Here is a 15,967-nt window from a genome sequence, read left to right as displayed (position 1 = left end):
CCATACAAAAAAAAATGTCACCCCAAGGTTGTCGTTGCTTTTGAATGTGGCATTGTTGCATATATGTAAAATATACCAGACAGGTAATTTGTGTGTGTATGAAAGAGAGAGATTATGAACCATCTTATCCGTTTCTTAATCCGCTTGCACTGGGAGGAAAACACTTGAATTGTTTGACGTGAGAATTACTATGAATAACAAGGCGGAAAAGGAAGTTCCCATGTTCAAGAGTCAAGCGTCCTCTATCCAAAGACACAAAATGCAAGGAGGCAAAAAATGGTAGGTGGATGGATGGATGGATAAAGATGGTAGGTAGGTAGGTAGACAGACAGACAGACTATAAAGATGCTGATAGGATGGATGGATGGATGATAAAGAGGATGGATGGATAGATGATGGATACATACATACTGTACATGTGTAAATTTTACAGCGCTCTATAATAAATGTTATAGATAGATAAGCAGGTGGGTGGGTGGGTGGGTGGGTGGATAGATAGATAGATAGATAGATAGATAGATAGATAGATAGATAGATAGATAGATAGATAGGCAAGCAGATGGATGGACGGATAAATGGATGGACAAGAGCCAACATACTGTAGTAGTCTGAGTATTGGACTCTGACCCTGGAGATCAGGGTTCAAATCCCCGCTCAGCCATGGAAACTTCCTATGCTCTCCTTCCAAAAAAGCACGTGTGTGTGGCAGTGGTCCCCAAACTGTGCCCTTTAAGAGATTTTGGACTTCATCTCCCAGAAGCCTCAGCCATGTTGGCCAATAGTCTGGGATTCTGGGAGCTGAAGTCTAAAACCCCTTAAAGAGCCCAGTTTGGGAACCACTGGATGTGATGTGATGCGCTGTAGACTGCAGACTAGCCCTTTGCCGAAAAGAGCGGGCCAAGAGTGCCGTTGTGTGGGGAAGCCTCACTGTTATCCCAAGTAGTTTATTCCTCCAAAATAGAGCAGGTGTAATATTGCTTGGGCTGGGTTTTTAGACCTGGTGTCCATTTCAGATAGAGGAAAACATTCACTTTCTCCACCTGAACCCCTTCACATCATCCAGTTTTGCTCTGAAAATCAGTCCTTGCTTTCAGTGGCTGCTGGTTTTAATAAACAGAGAGAGTCCTAAGCACTGGACTTAGGAGAGGGCTTAAAAATTCATGCCAACAAGCTTTAAAAAGGCATCAGGCGCAGCTGGCACTAAATACTAATGCAGTGCAGCTGGAGGCACAGCCGCCTAAGGGCTGCATTAGCTTCTCAAGCCTTGCAAGAGCAACATGGCTTTCTCTTCTGGTTGCATTTTGCCTTGTCTTTCCATACTCAACCCTTCAGTCTAGCTCCTGTTTCTGGACCATTGGACTCCTGCCTTTGACCCATTGGAGTCCTTGGCTGCCACCTTGCTGTGTTTGGACCTGGTTTGGCTTCTGCCTTTGACCCATTGGACTCTTGAACTTCTGCCTTGCTGTCTTTGGACCTGGTCTGGCTTCTGCCTTTGACCCATTGGACTTCTGCCTTGTCCTCAGCCCTGGCTCAGTACCAGCTTCTGGCTCTTGGACCATGGCCTTGTGGCACCGGTTCCTAGGCTTTGCCTTGCCCAGATGTGTCCTGGTCTATGGGCTTGCCCTCTTCCTCTGGTGACCTGGCCCTGCACCCTCTTAAGCATCACCATCCATGGTCTGGACCTTGGAACGCAGGCCGCCCTTGGACCCTGACATCTGGGATTTAACTGTGAGATGCGGCAGCTAAAAAGGCCAATGCAGTTCCAGGCTTTGTCAGTTGAAGTATAGTGTCTCTATTAAGGCAAGTTATAGTACCACTTTATTCGGGTTTGGTCAAGCTTCACCTGGAATAATACTGTGTGTCCAGTTCTGGGCACCGCAATGCAAAGCGGAAGTTGAGAAGCTGGAACTATGTCCAGAGGAAGGCAACCAAAATGGTGAAAGGTCAGGGCAGCTTAGCTTAGGGAAGAGGAGCTTAAGAGGGGACATGATAGCCTTGCTTAAATATTTGGAGGGATGTCACATTGAGGATGGAGCGAGCTTGTTTTCTGCTGCTCCAGAGAATAGGACATGGAGCGACGGGTTCAAGCTACAAGAGAAGAGATTGCACCCAACATTAGGAAGAACCTCAATATGGTAAGCGCTGTTCAACGGTGGTGGGGAGACTTCTTTAAACACAGGGCTGGTTGGTCATCTGTCGGGGGGGCTTGGATGGTGTCTTTTTGCACGGCCGAATGGGGTTGGACTGGATGACCTCTGGGGTCTCTTCCATCAATGTGATTCTAACAGCGTGCTGAATTTGCAAAACAAAAGGGGGACTCCTCTTGATATGGATGCTATAGTTGATACAGTCCTGGCGGATGTAAGTTTAGCTTGACCGGTCATTATTCTTTTCTGGATGTGCAGCCGGAGGATGTGGACAGAAGGGTTAGTGGTCAGGAGGAAAGGCAACAGTGGCTGGCAGCACCCATTCTCCCTCCTTCCCTTCCTCCCTTACTTCTCCAGTACATTATATTATTATATTAATTTATATTAAAACTTTGTGGGACTTTGAGCCTTCTGTGTCAGAGAGCTCTGGTGCCATGTTAAACTACAATTCCTAGGATTTCCTAACACTAAGCCAAGGCAGTTAAAGCAGTCTCACACTCCTTTTTTCTGTCTCTCTTTTGCCACCCTCTTCTCTCTCTCTCTCTCTTTCTTTCTTTCTTGCTTCATCCTTTCCCCATCACTCACATTTTCTCTCCTCCTTTCATGCTTTCTCTTTCTTGTCGTTCTGCCCACTTCTCTCTTTGTGCCGCCCCTTTTCATTCTTTCCCTCCTGCATCCTTCCCTCTCTTCCCGCCGCCTCTTCTCTCTCTCTGGTTCCTTTCCCATCCCTTTCTCTCCCTTTCCTTTTCCTTCTACCTCTCTCATTCTCTCTCTGGAGTTTATCACACGGGACGAATCCCGTGCAGAAACTAAATTTAAACTGAAAACAAACCTGCAGTGGCGAGTTGGGGGTTTTGAGACGACGTTTGGGTTTAACCTGAACAGAAAGTTGGGGTGGAAACTTTGTTTGCAGGATGTTTTTCAGATGCCGTTTGCGCGAAAGAGAAATAACGCAAACACAAAGCCGTTGAAACCAGCTCCTTTTTACATTCGCTAACTTCCAAAAGTACAAAGGAGCTTTCCATTCACGTTATTTCTCTTTCACACCAACACATCTGAGAAATGACACCCGGATTTTAAAATCCCGTTTCTGCACAGGATTCACCCGCCGTGTGATAAACTGTGTCACCACCATCTTGCCTTTCCGTCTTGCATTCTTCTTTTGGCCGCTTTCCATGCGCTCTCTTTCCCCCAGTTTCTCTCCTTCCCCACCTGGCCATGGGTCTGACCCTATCCCCCCCCCAAAAAAAAAAAAAAGAATGGGGAGATGGAAAGGCCATAGACTACAAGTTCCCCTCTCCTGGTTTTGCAGGTGAGCATCCTTGCGCCATGCCCTTCCCATGCGGCAGGGAAGCGGGCATGTGCCAGCTCTGCAGTTCATCTCGAGCCATTTGTCACACTCACAGCCCAAAGTGCTCCCTCAGCATTTGCGAACGCCATTAAGTCAGACGCCCGAGTTCAGCCAGTGCAAAAAGCTTAATTTAAAATAATGCTGGCCTTTAATAGAGGCGTTAATTGCAGGGATGCATTGCCCACAAAATACCTGCAGATGCATCTGCTAGTGTTAAGTTCTTTCAGATGTTGGTTGGAGGCTGGATGGCCATCTGTCAATGGGGATGCTTTGACTGTGAGTTCCTGCATGACAGAATGGGGTTGGACTGGATGGCCCTTGAGGTCTCTTCCAGATCTATGGTTAGTCATAGAAGAGACCAGTGGGTCCCATGTTGGTGGAGCGATGAATTTACTACCATTTCAGTTCGGATGTCCAAGGAGTCATCCAAGGCACTGAATTGTTTCCCCAAAGTATGGGCTGGTATTGCTCCCAAAGGATTTTGGAGCTGGAAAATGTCCCCCTGAGTCTTGGAGCTTGCCAACCTCTGCAGTACTAGATCAGGGAAAGCTGGACGGTGTGGCTTTAAAATAGAAGCAGAGCTATTCATCCTTCTTGTTAAAAAAGAACCCTGGAACTCCATTGTCCCTTGTGCAATATTGCCACACGCATCCGTCTTTTCCTCCTTCCCCCTTCCATCTTTGACACAAGAGAGATGGGCATTAGGTAGCTAAGAGAAGCTGCTTTCTCCTTCCCTGCTATTTTCCATCTCTTTCTGGAAGAGCATATTTTTTCCTCCTCTGCTTGGGGAAGAGAAGCACACTGCAGCAAGAGGCAGCGCAACTGAATGATGCGCCGAAGCTCCTCCTGCTTCTCTGTTCCAGCTCAGAGCAAAGGAGGGAGAGCAAGGGAGAAATTTGGAAAGGATGCACTGAGGAAGGAGTGATGCCCAACAGCCAGTTGGACTGGGCTGGACTGGTCCGGACTGGGCAGTCAGTGGAAGCCAAAGAAGTGGTCCACCTGAGCTAAGGAACCGACACAGAGGTAGGCCGGGATAGGAGAAGAGGATGCCCTTTTGGCAAAGGTGACCATTGGGGTGGTTGAACATCTCTGTGCCCTATTGCTTGGATCCTCCATCTCTCTGACCACCAGCTAGGACTATTTGTGGTCCACCAACCTTTTCCCAGGAACCTAGGAAACCGAACATAGAGAAGGATTGTGTCAGCTTCTTCCTAGGACCAAGAAAGTTCTCGCCTTTCTCGGAAGAACCCAAGGAGAGAGAAGATGGGGGCTTGCCACCTTGGAAAGGTCAGTCCTTGACTCATTGCAAGGGATCTCTTGGGGGAAATGTCAGAAGGAGAGATGCAAAGGGTGCCTTTGGGGAGGAAATAGCTTTCTCTACGAAGAATCAAGTCTGACAAGCTTCCAAAGAGGTTGGTTCATTGGAGACCTTTGCAACCAAGGCAAGAACGTTTCAGAAACTCAGGAGGTATCTCAGATGAGGAAAAGAGAGGATCAGCTTCTGCCACGTTCCTGTGTTCTCCACCAAAAGGTGTTGGTCAAAAGTATGGAGAGAAAATTTGCATAACTGATCCAGGAGACTTCACCGGAGCCATGACCTCTGCCTCTTCGGTGGGCCCTGTCACCTTCTCCCAGGTTTTTGGGCATCAGTGCCAGCTTCTGGAGGCAGGTAAGCCCAAGAGCATGCTTTCTGAGCATCCATGAAACAAGGCATGTTTGGAGAGGTGTGTCTCTCTCCACTTCCCAGGCGATGCGCTGCGATTGCACGGTGGGACCATTTGGAAAGGAGGGAGACATGTTTTGGGTATGGTTTTGGCACCTTGGATGGCTCCTTAACCTTACTGAAAACCTGGAATAGACTCGCCGCTCCAGTGGTATGGGGAAGATGCTCTGGGCCACCTGCCTAGCAAACCTTCCTCCAGTTGATTTTGCCAGATGGCCTCAAAAGGGTGCGTCTGCACTGTTGAAACAGTGCAGTTTGACACCACTTTAAATGTGTCCGATAGAATCCTGGGATTTGTTGTTTTGTTGACCCGCTTTGGCAGAGAAGGCAAAAGACCTTGTAAAACTACATATCCCATGATGGTATAAGGTGGCACCACGGCATTTGAAACAGTGTCAAACAACATTATTTTGCAGTGTGGATGCACTCAAGGTCTAGGAACATGAGAAATCTTTGTCTATTTTCTGCATAAAATGCACAGTTGTGTAATAAGCTTTGCACTGTGTTTTGCTCCATCACCATTTTGCTAAGCTTTCACAGCCCCATGGTTGTGTTTCTCCAGGCAAGGGCCCTGATCCGATTGTATATCCATGTTAGCCATATAGCAAAAGTGCAACAACACCCAATATCCACAAAACCTTTCTTCTTGCTGTTAAAGTAGTTTCTGGTTGCAGCAACCCTCAGACAAACCTCTCTTGGGGTTTTCTTTGCTAGTTTCTTCAGAGAGGGTTTGCCATTGCCATCCTCTGAGAGAGTGTGACTGTCCCAGGGTCACCCAATATGTTTCATGGCCAAGCCAGGATTCGAACCCTGGTCTTTGGAGTCATCATCCAATGCTCAAGCTACTACACCTTAGTGGCACGTTTATAAGGGCCAACTCAGATGCACAAAATTCACGATGCAAGCTTTCGAAGCTCCACTAGCTTCTTCATCAGTCAGGTTTTGGCTTCCCGCCTCTGCATTGCTTCGGGCTCTACAGCGTCCCCCTTGGGCTGTCTGAGGCCATAATACCCCTGTCCCTGTGTTTTAAACCATGCACTGAGCATCCCTCTGACAGCCAAGGCCTTGTGTCTCCTCCCCAGCCATGCGTCTGCTCAGAAAGTACCAGCCAGGATGGAATGGCACTGGGAAGAAGCAGTCACTCGGGCACAGCATGACTTGAATGGACATAATGAAGCGCTAGGCATTTTGGGCACAGGAGGAGGATATGTGTGTGTGTATGTGTGTGTGTATACATATTGTTTCCAATGTATGGAAACTCTAAGACCAATGTTGTTGTTGTTGTTGTTGTCGTGTGCCTTCAAGTCACTTCCATGTTATGGAGACCCCTAAGACCAACCTTGTTGTTGTTATTATGTGCCTTCAAGACATTTCCAACTTATGGAGACCGTAAATCCAATCTTGTTGTTGTTGTTGTTGTTGTTGTTATGTGCCTTCAAGTCATTTCCAGCTTATGGAGACCCTAAGGTCAACCTTGTTGTTGTTGTGTGCCTTCAAGTCATTTCCAGCTTATGGAGAGCCTAAAGTCAACCTTGTTGTTGTTGTGTGCCTTCATGTCATTTCCAACTTATGGGGACCCTAAGGCCAACGTTGTTGTTGTTGTTGATGATTATGATGTTGTGCGCCTTCAAGTCATTTCCAGCTTATGGAGACCCTAAGGCTAACGTTGTTGTTGTGATGTGCCTTCAAGTTATTTCCAGCTTATGGGGACCTTAAGTCCAATGTTGTTGTTGTTGTGTGTCTTCAAGTTGTTTCCAATGTATGGAAACTCTAAGGCCAACTTTGTTGTTGTTATGTGCCTTCAAGTCGCATCCTGCTTATGGAGACCCTAAGGCCAATGTTGTTCTTGTTGCATGCCTTCAAGTCATTTCCGACTTATGGCAATGCTAAGGCAAACCATCCAGGGGCTTTCTTTGGCACAATTTGTTCAGAGGAGGTTTCCCATGGCCTTCCCCTGAGGCTGAGAGAGTGTGACATATATAGAAATGGATATTTCCCCCCCCCCCCAAAGAATTTTGGTTGTTTCATAGCAGCTGGTGCTACTAGTCCCTATGAATATGGATGAACCCACTGACGCAGAGAGGAGTGCTTTGCTTTGCCCTGAAGAAAGGGCACAGAGGAACGGATGCTGACAAACGGATGAAGACAAGGGAAAAAGGAAAGAAAGAAAGAAAAAGACTTGGTAGAACAGAAGGGGCTTATTTAATTTGGTAGTTTGTTGCTGTTCTTCCTCTGTCCTTTGAAAATCTACAAATCATTGCTTGCTTACGCTTCCTTCTTACATCCTTCCCATGTACAGAATATTTCTGATATCAAATACATCACGGAGTGATGATGATGAGGGCCATGCTCTCCATATTTGTTGCCGTCTAAATAATGCATCTTAAAATGGGACAAAAATGGAAAGTGTTTTCTGTGGGGTGAGAAGAGAAATGGAAGGGATCCAGTTACAGATCCTTAAGAGTTGGAAGGGAAACCCAAAGGGAATCTATCCCAGCCTCCACGGATCCACAATTGCAGCACTCCTGGGTGAAATATTCCTTGAATCGATAGATTTCTGACCTTTCAAGAAAGCGAAACATTGAAAACCAGTTTCTGTATTTGCGCTCCAGAGCCTCCAGCATTTTGCAGCAGAAAACCTGTGACCAAGAGTGTGTCTACGCTGCGGGAATAAATGCGGTTTTGCACCACTTTGGGGCTGTCCGCACTGCAGAAATAATCCAGTGTGACACCATATATATATATATATATATATATATATATATATATATATATTTTCAAGCATTTAAATTTTTTAAGTGCTATGAGTGCTATGGAGTTCTGAGGTTTGTAGTTTGGAAGGTGTTGAGCCTTCTCTGTCAGAGCACTCTGGTGCTGCAATAAACTGCAAATCCCAGAATCCCATAGCATTGAGCCAAATGGCAGCTAAAGCAGTATAGAACTGCATTATTTTTCCTGCAATACAGATGCAGTTTAAGTATTGTCCTTTTCCTCACTCATTTATGCACACTTTGTGCATGCTTTCACCATATATATATATATATATATATATTGTGTGTGCATTTTCCTGCAAACAGTCCATAATGGAACATTCCAGGATTCTGTAGGACAGAGCGACGACGGTCAAAGCGGTGTCAAACTGCGTTAATTCTGCAGTGCAGATGCGCCCTAAGCATTGCCCTGTTCCTCGCTCCTATATCCACTTGCACCTTATATGTGCATTTTTCTGCGGTGGCCCATAATACAAGATCCTAGGATTCTGTGGGATGGAGCCATGGCAGTTAAAGTGGTGTCAAACTGCGTTAATTCTGCAGTGTAAATGGACCCTAAAAGATTCTATGGTTTGGGCCAGTCTTTTACTTTATGGTCCAAATGCAAACCGAATGAAATTCTCCCCGATCTCTCCATGTCCCTGGTTGCATCTACACTGCAGAAATAATCCAGTCTGACACCACTTTAACTGCCGGGGCTGAATGCTAAGGAATCCTGGGAAGTGTAGTTTATTGTGACAGTATAGAATCATAGAATCCTAGAGTTGGAAGAGACCCCAAGGGCCATCCAGTCCAACCCCATTCTGCCATGCAGGAACTCTCAATCAAAGCATCTCTAACAGAGAAGATTAAATGTCTCACCAAAGTCCATAGCGTTGAGCTGTGGCAATTAAAGCAGCGTCGAAGTGGGTTATTTCTGCAGTGCGGAGAGGAGGGAAGGAAGAACCCCGTCACAAACGTGTGCCTCTTGGTGCCGTTTTCAAAATCTCCATCCGAAAGACAAAAATGAGACTATCGTCGCCATTAAATCCTGGATGTTATTTTCAGATTTCCTTTGCTGCGGCAACAGAAAACAGTTTTACAGCCATGCTGCAGGGCAATGATGTTGAAGCAAAGCTTTCGTGACCGTTCCCAGTTTGGGATGATTACGACCGTGGAAAGTCAGCATTAAAAAAGCAAAGGAACTACATTGTCGCTGGTCTTGTTGTGGCCATGCATGCCTGGTTGCAACGCACATTAAGGGTTTCTAATGCGCATTTACTCAGGTATTAATGTTTCATGGTAACAAGATGTTCCTTCCTCCTTTGCCTGCCTTCTTAGGACGTTATCAGACAAGAGAAATTGGGAGTATAATCCACTGGCAATCCAAACGCAATTGTGGGGTTTAACGTTATTGCGTGATAGACTACCACACGCAATTTCGGGCAATGGGAAGCCAGTCCGAACGCAATCATGGGGTTTCAGGCTATTGCGTGAGAGGTGATCACATGCAATTTTGGGCAATGGCAAGCTATATTTGGGCAATGGGAAGTCAGTTCAAACGCAATTTGAATTCACATAAATTCGCTGAACTGGCGAATTCACCTGAATGCGTTCTGGCCCCACTTTCTTTTCATTCGAAATTAAGAGAAATTCCTCCCGTGGGATAAACTCATTAATCTCTTGAGAAAATAAATCCACTCAGGACCTTATCACACCGGCGAGATCCCGCAAGAAAACGGGAGTTAAACGAGAGTTCAGTTAGATTCGAATTTAAAACAGAACTTGCAAATCCGGGAAGTTTGTCACACTGAATTGTGAAATAACGCGGAGTTAATCCAAATGCAGATTTGTTCCGAATTTGAAAAGCTGCCGGTTTGCGTTCGGAGTAACTTTGCGTTGACGGCGACGTTGTGCGATAAACTTTGGGCATCTCTTTCGTGTTACATCGCATTATGTCGCGTTTAGCTCACGTCTTCCCGCTAGTTTCATAAACGAGATATGAGCGAATATGTAACTACCAAAGTTGCTAAGTTCTTTGCAGCTGCTGTTATTTGCCGTTAAAAAACCTTTTTAAAACAGATGCCGTAAATTACTATGAAATAAATGCCCTCGGCTTTTATGAGCTACTTCAGCCGTAAATTGTTTATTTTTTATTTAAAATGATTTTGTCTATAGAAATCTATTGATCCGCATGAATAAATTAATCGCCAAATCTAGAAGGGCAGCTGTCATATCATCTCCTCGCAGTTGTATTTTGATAGTAAACGTGTGCAAAACTTATTCGGTCGTTGACCGATACAAAAATCAATAAAATAATAATTGCACGGTACAGTTATTTAAAAATGGTTAAAATTATTTTGATAGATAATCGATTATTTTTGTATTCCTAAATCGTTCCAGAAACACGGCTCAACGTTTTATCCTTAACATTTGGATGCATTTATATGATATGCTTGAATGTAATGTTTGTATGAAATGCGGGAATGTAAATGTTTCTAACTGGATGTAAGGTCATTTTTCTAAACGTTTTGTTACTTTATGCCATAATAAATTAATTCGTTTACTTTCGAAGCTAGTGTGATAAACGCCAAAGACGAGGTATGTCTTTTCCATTCCTCCATTGCTGGGCTGATTCGAACCCAGGCCTTGGAGTCCAAAGCCCAAACCAAGGATGCCTTTTCTCTTGCACAACTCTTTGACTTGCGTTCAGTTGCTGACCTCTAGCGGGAAAGTTTGGAGAAGCAGAAAATTGTGGAACGTGTCTTTAGAAAAGGAATAAAAATTGCTTTGGGAAACAGCAGCAAAAAAGAGTCTTAGGATGCCTTTAAGACTTTAAACTTTGCTTCTAGCATGAGACCAAATACTTGGAGGACTCAAGTTTGGGATGGTCCTGGAAAGCCCTTCCAACGCTACATCTTTTATTCTTCTGCGATGCCACGACCCTTTTTTCTTCTTGTGAAAGTATCCTTTTCCTTGGAACAAGAACCGTTCTCCGTTTAAAAACCAGGAATCAAAAGCAAATGAAAATATGGACTGAAGATGCCAAAGCCGCAGGAACAAACTCTTCTAGAACATGGCCGCATGGCCCCCCAAACCCACAAAAATCTATGGATGCCGGCCACGAAAGCCTTTGACTTCATGTTGTCATGTTGTTGGGGAGGCAGGGGATAGTGTGTTTGTATATATATATATATATATATATATATATATATATTAGCATTGTTGCAAGCCACCTTGATCCTACGGAGAGGTGGGATAGAAATTTTATTATTATTATTATTATTATTATTATTATTATTATTATTATTATTATTATAGCAGATCGGCAATAAAGGGACGCAAGAGGATAAATTCTAGCGTGACAAGGATGACTTTTGCTCAAGGCAGGGAGCTGTTTCTTTGTCTGGATCCCAATTGCTCCGCAGACCCAGGTTTGACCTCTCCCCTTTCTGACCTTTTTGCATTCGCTGGACCGTTTTTATCGCTAGAACAAATCCTCATTAGAAAAAGATAATTGCAAGGGAAGAGGATCTGGAGCGTCCGTAACGTCAGACCATTTCTCCTAGGGTTGCCATAAGTGAGGACCTCCAAACCGGGACAAATGTAGGACAAATGCAGGACAACATTTTCAAATGTAGGACACATTTTTAAAAAATGGAGGACATGCAAAAAAATTGAGGCTTTTTTAGAAATGTTAATATAAATGCATGTTTCTTAGGCATGATCAAAATGGAGGACATTTTGACATTATTCGTAGACAGATCACGGAAATGTACTTCCCTTTCTGGCCACCCCCCTCTCCCCATTCCAAACAGCACATTTGAGCATTGAACATGGCTTTATTTTAACATTGCCTCTTGCATATTTCAGAGGCTTATTCCACAACCAAACCCTTTGGTCAAGGGACTTTGGTTTTTCTTCATTTTGACTTGTTTTGTCTGTATTCCTCCCCACTAAATAAAGGAGACATGAAATGGAGTTAATGGGTACAAGTTGTTAAACAAAAAAGTCTTGTGAGACTCTGTAGGCAAGAGGTGCACCATGTTAAGAACTGCATTAAGCACACTTAGGCTGCTGCCACACTGCTTTCACTCTCATCACTCCATCCTATGGAATCCTGGGATTTGTAGTTTGTTGTGGTGCCAAGGCTGGGCTTTGAAATCTCAGGCATAAGAGAGGCAAAAGGCTTGGGCTGCATCTACACTGGAGAAATAATCTGGTTTGAGACCACTTTAACTGTCTTGCCTGAATGCTATGGAATTCTGGGAATGGTGGTTTGTTCCAGCACCACAGCAGAATGGCAGTTAACCCCTGGAAAGCTCTCTGACCAAGGTGACCAATGCCCTCACCCCAAAATGTAGGGCACCCAAGCAAAAAATGTAAATAAAAGCTAAAAACACCCATGTAATTATAAATCCATGCTTCTTAGCCATGATCCAAATGGAGGACATTTTGAAATGTGACAGAAGAGGACATGTCCTGGAAAAGGAGGAGGATGCCTGGTCACCTTGTCTCTGGTCCAAAATACACTGCAGGAATAAAACATGGCTGGACTGAAATGCCCAGAGTTCCTCACCAAAGCTGCATCCACACTGAGGAAATAATCCAGTTTGAGAGTGACTTAACTGTCCTGGGTTAGTGCTGGGGAATGCTGGGAATTGTAGTACACTGTGGCCCCAGAGCTATCTCTGACAGGGAGTCCCATAACCCTCCAAACGTAGTTGGACTGCAGCGCCCAGAATGCCTCCCCAGGTGCATCCACACTGAGGAAATGGTCCGGTTTGAGACTGCTCAGTGCTGGGGAATCCTGGGAATTGTAGTCTATTGTGGCCTCAGAGCCATCACTGACAGAGAAGTCTCAATGTCTCCCAAACACTAGCATTCCCAGGATTCCCTAGCACTGAGTTAAAGCAGTCTCAAAGTGGGTTATTATTATTCCTGCAGTGTGTGAGAAAGATATAAAAGCTAGGGACTGGATTCATTTGGAGGATCTCTGTGTCCAAAACACACTGCTTGGACTGCCAGGGCTCAGTGCTATGGAATCCTGGGAATTGTAGTTTATTGTGGCACCAGAGCTCTCTGACAGAGAAGGCCAAATGCCTCACAGACCCCAGAATTCCAGAGCATTGAGCTTTGGCAGTTAAAGGGGTCTCAAAGTGCAGAGGGGGGGGGGAGAGAAAAGCCAGGGAGTGTGAATGAGCTCTGAGAGGAGGAGGAGGAGGAGGAGGAGGAGGGAGGGAGCCAAGGGAAGTGGCCAGGAGCACCAGAGGAGCCCCTGCTTTTCCTCATCATCACAGCCTTCTCACTGCTGGCAAGAGGCTCTGCCCCCAGCCAGGCAACACCTCCATTCAGTCTCCTTTTGTCAAAAGAGCTCTGGTGCCACAAGAAACTACAATTCCCAGAATCCCATAGCACTGAGCCATGGATGTTTAAGGGGGGGGGGGTCAAACTATTTCTGCAGCCTTTGCTACCCCAAAGCCTTCTATTATTTACCAGCAACTTGCAAGGCGAAATCTCTTCCTTCCAAGCCCTTGAAAACCAACCCAAACGGAGGGCTGATTGCTTCTTTCCCATTGGTCAGCTTTGGGAGAAATTTGCATATTACAAGGAAAGGTGTTTAGGGCCTCAAAAACGACCCTGTGATAAAGAATTACAACAATACTGAGCAGTAGACATTTAAAAGATGAGGAGGCATTTAGACTCCCAGGGAAACAGGAACGATTGATGGCCTTTTTTTCTTTGCTCACTGTAACCTGAAAGTAATGCCTTTTGCAGGGTATATATACCAAGTGGGCTGGCAATAGCTCTGAGTGGCAGATGTCTTGAAGACGTGCTCTCTAGGCTAAGCCAGGCAGGGAGGCGGGGAGGGTGGCACACAGCCATGGGGAGGGCTGGAGCTGCCTCCAGGGCCTTGCTGGGGGGGGGGGAGAGGTCCTGGGGGAGGGGCCAAACTGGGGTGGGACCGTGTGGCCCCGCCCCAAACCAGGAAAGTCCCGCCCCCAGGCGGGATATGGCGAGCCTAATTTCTCCCTGAAATCGAACGCTTCCTAATACAGTGGTACCCCGGGTTACGAAATTAATTCGTTCCGCCGCCGCTTTTGTAACCCGGAAACTTTCGCTAGCCGAAAAGCCCATAGGCGCTAATAGCGAAAGCCGCGATTCCGTGTGAAATCGCGCCGAAAAGCACCAAATTTTTGTTCGTAACCCGAAATAACCTTCGTAACCCGGAAATGTTTTTTTCAATGGATTTTTTTCGTAACCCGGAAATTTCGTAAGGCGGCGCATTCGTATCCCGGGGTACCACTGTATATCCAAAGGGACTTTCCAGGCGAATGCATGGCCTTGGCCTTCCAAGGGAACCAAAGAGGAATTGACGAATATAAAAATCATTATTTTCACCTTGTTAATAGTTCATGGCACCCTTTGCTGTCAGGAAAAGCAAAGCACCCGCATGGCTCCCGTCCAAAACTCATCCGGAGACGCAACCCGATGCGTCCAGAATGAAAAGGCTCCAGACGTTTTGCAAACATTTTGCAATTTGCAAATGTGATTGCAAAAGGGAAGTGTGACGTTCCTATGGATTAATCCCTTCTGCAAACCTTAATAGAGAGCCAGCATGGTTTGAGCATTGGATGATGGATTTTGAGCATTGGATGATGGAGTTTATCACGTTTCCACAGGCAAACGGGAGTTAAGCATTTACTGCACTTGGCGCCACCAATTCAGCATGAAAAACTATCCAAATTTACAAGTCTTCTTTAAATTCGAATGTAGTTTAAACCCTGTTTGCCCGCTAGTGTGATAAACCCCGAAAACTCTGGAGATCAGGGTTCGAATCCCTGCTTGGCCATGAAATCTTGGGCAGGTCACTCTGTCTCAGCCTCAGAGGAAGGCAATGGCAAACCTCCTCTGAACAAATTGTGCCGAGAAAACCCCAGGATAGGTTCGTCTTAGGGTTGCCTTAAGTTGGAAACGACTCGAACAACAACAAACCAGCTTTAGTAAGCAACAACAAACAAACCTCAGTGTTGAAATCCAAAAAGCCAAGGCTTACAATTCTGAGTTGTGTATCTGAAGTTGTCTTTTCCTCTCCCAGCCTTTCCAAATCAATATTGCAAGTATTGGCCTTACAGAATGCTAGATCTCTTTTGGGTTCCAACTTGGTAATCTTGACTGGTTTGTGGCTGTGTGCCTTTGAGTTGTTTCTGACCTACGGCAACCCTGAGGCAAACCTCTCCTGGGAATTTGATGGCAAGATTTCATAGAATCACAGAACTGTAGAGTTGGAAGAGACCCCAAGGGCCCTGATCCAGTCCAACCCCCTTCTTCTGCCATGCAGGAAATCCAAATCAAAGCATCCCCATTGACAGATGGACATCCAGCCTCTGCTTAAAGACCTCCAAGGAAGGAGACTCCACTACAATCTTCAAGGAAGGAGTGTGTTCCACTGTTGAACAGCCCTTACTCTCAGGAAGTTCCTCCTAACATTGAGGTGGAATCTCTTTTCCTGGAGCTTGCATCCATTGCTCTGGGTCCTATTCTCTGGAGCAGCAGAAAACAAGCTTGCTCCCTCCTCTGTATGACCTCCCTTCAAGTATTAAACAGGGCTCTCATATCACCTCTTAACCTTCTCTTCTCCAGGCTAAACATCCCTGGCTCGTTCAGTCCTTCCTCATAGGGATTCATGGTTTCCAGACCCTTCAGCATTTTGGTTGCCCTCCTTTGGACACATCGTTGGGTTGCCATAACCCTCCTGGCGGCGGGACATTCCCGGTTTTTCACCACCTGCACGGTTTCCTCCTTGACTCCCGGCCTGTTGCCATTCTGGTGACTTTCACATCCAAATGGGTATTTTTCAGAGCCTTTGGTGTGATTTTGGTGGTTGGTTTTAATAGTAATTTTGAGAGTTGAAATAAGTTCCAATTATTTTTATTCAATTAGGGCTACGTTTTTTTGCCATATTAACATTCCAGGGACTTTCCAGAGATTTTGA

The 15,967-nt window shown here is 45.5% G+C and overlaps 1 protein-coding gene across 2 annotated transcripts in view; it reads left to right on the top strand.

Annotated features, from left to right (window-relative positions):
- The first annotated feature begins 4,427 nt into the window (after positions 1–4,427).
- KAZN (kazrin, periplakin interacting protein) overlaps positions 4,428–15,967 on the top strand; it is a 182,610-nt gene continuing 171,070 nt past the window's right edge. The window contains exon 1 of one of the 2 annotated variants that reach the window (XM_089534461.1): positions 4,428–5,167. In XM_089534461.1, the coding sequence (XP_089390587.1) occupies positions 5,092–5,167 (76 nt within the window). In that variant the 5' untranslated portion in view covers positions 4,428–5,091. The remainder of the gene's footprint in view (positions 5,168–15,967) is intronic. The other variant, XM_089534459.1, reaches the window with a different exon arrangement.

This window comes from Sceloporus occidentalis, unplaced genomic scaffold, assembly GCF_023333645.1.
Source record: "Sceloporus occidentalis isolate IW3139 unplaced genomic scaffold, rSceOcc1.0.p SCAF_8, whole genome shotgun sequence".
Taxonomy (NCBI): Eukaryota; Metazoa; Chordata; class Lepidosauria; order Squamata; family Phrynosomatidae; genus Sceloporus; species Sceloporus occidentalis.
Note: the sequence above shows the minus strand (reverse complement) of the source record. Positions and strands in the feature narration are given on the sequence as shown.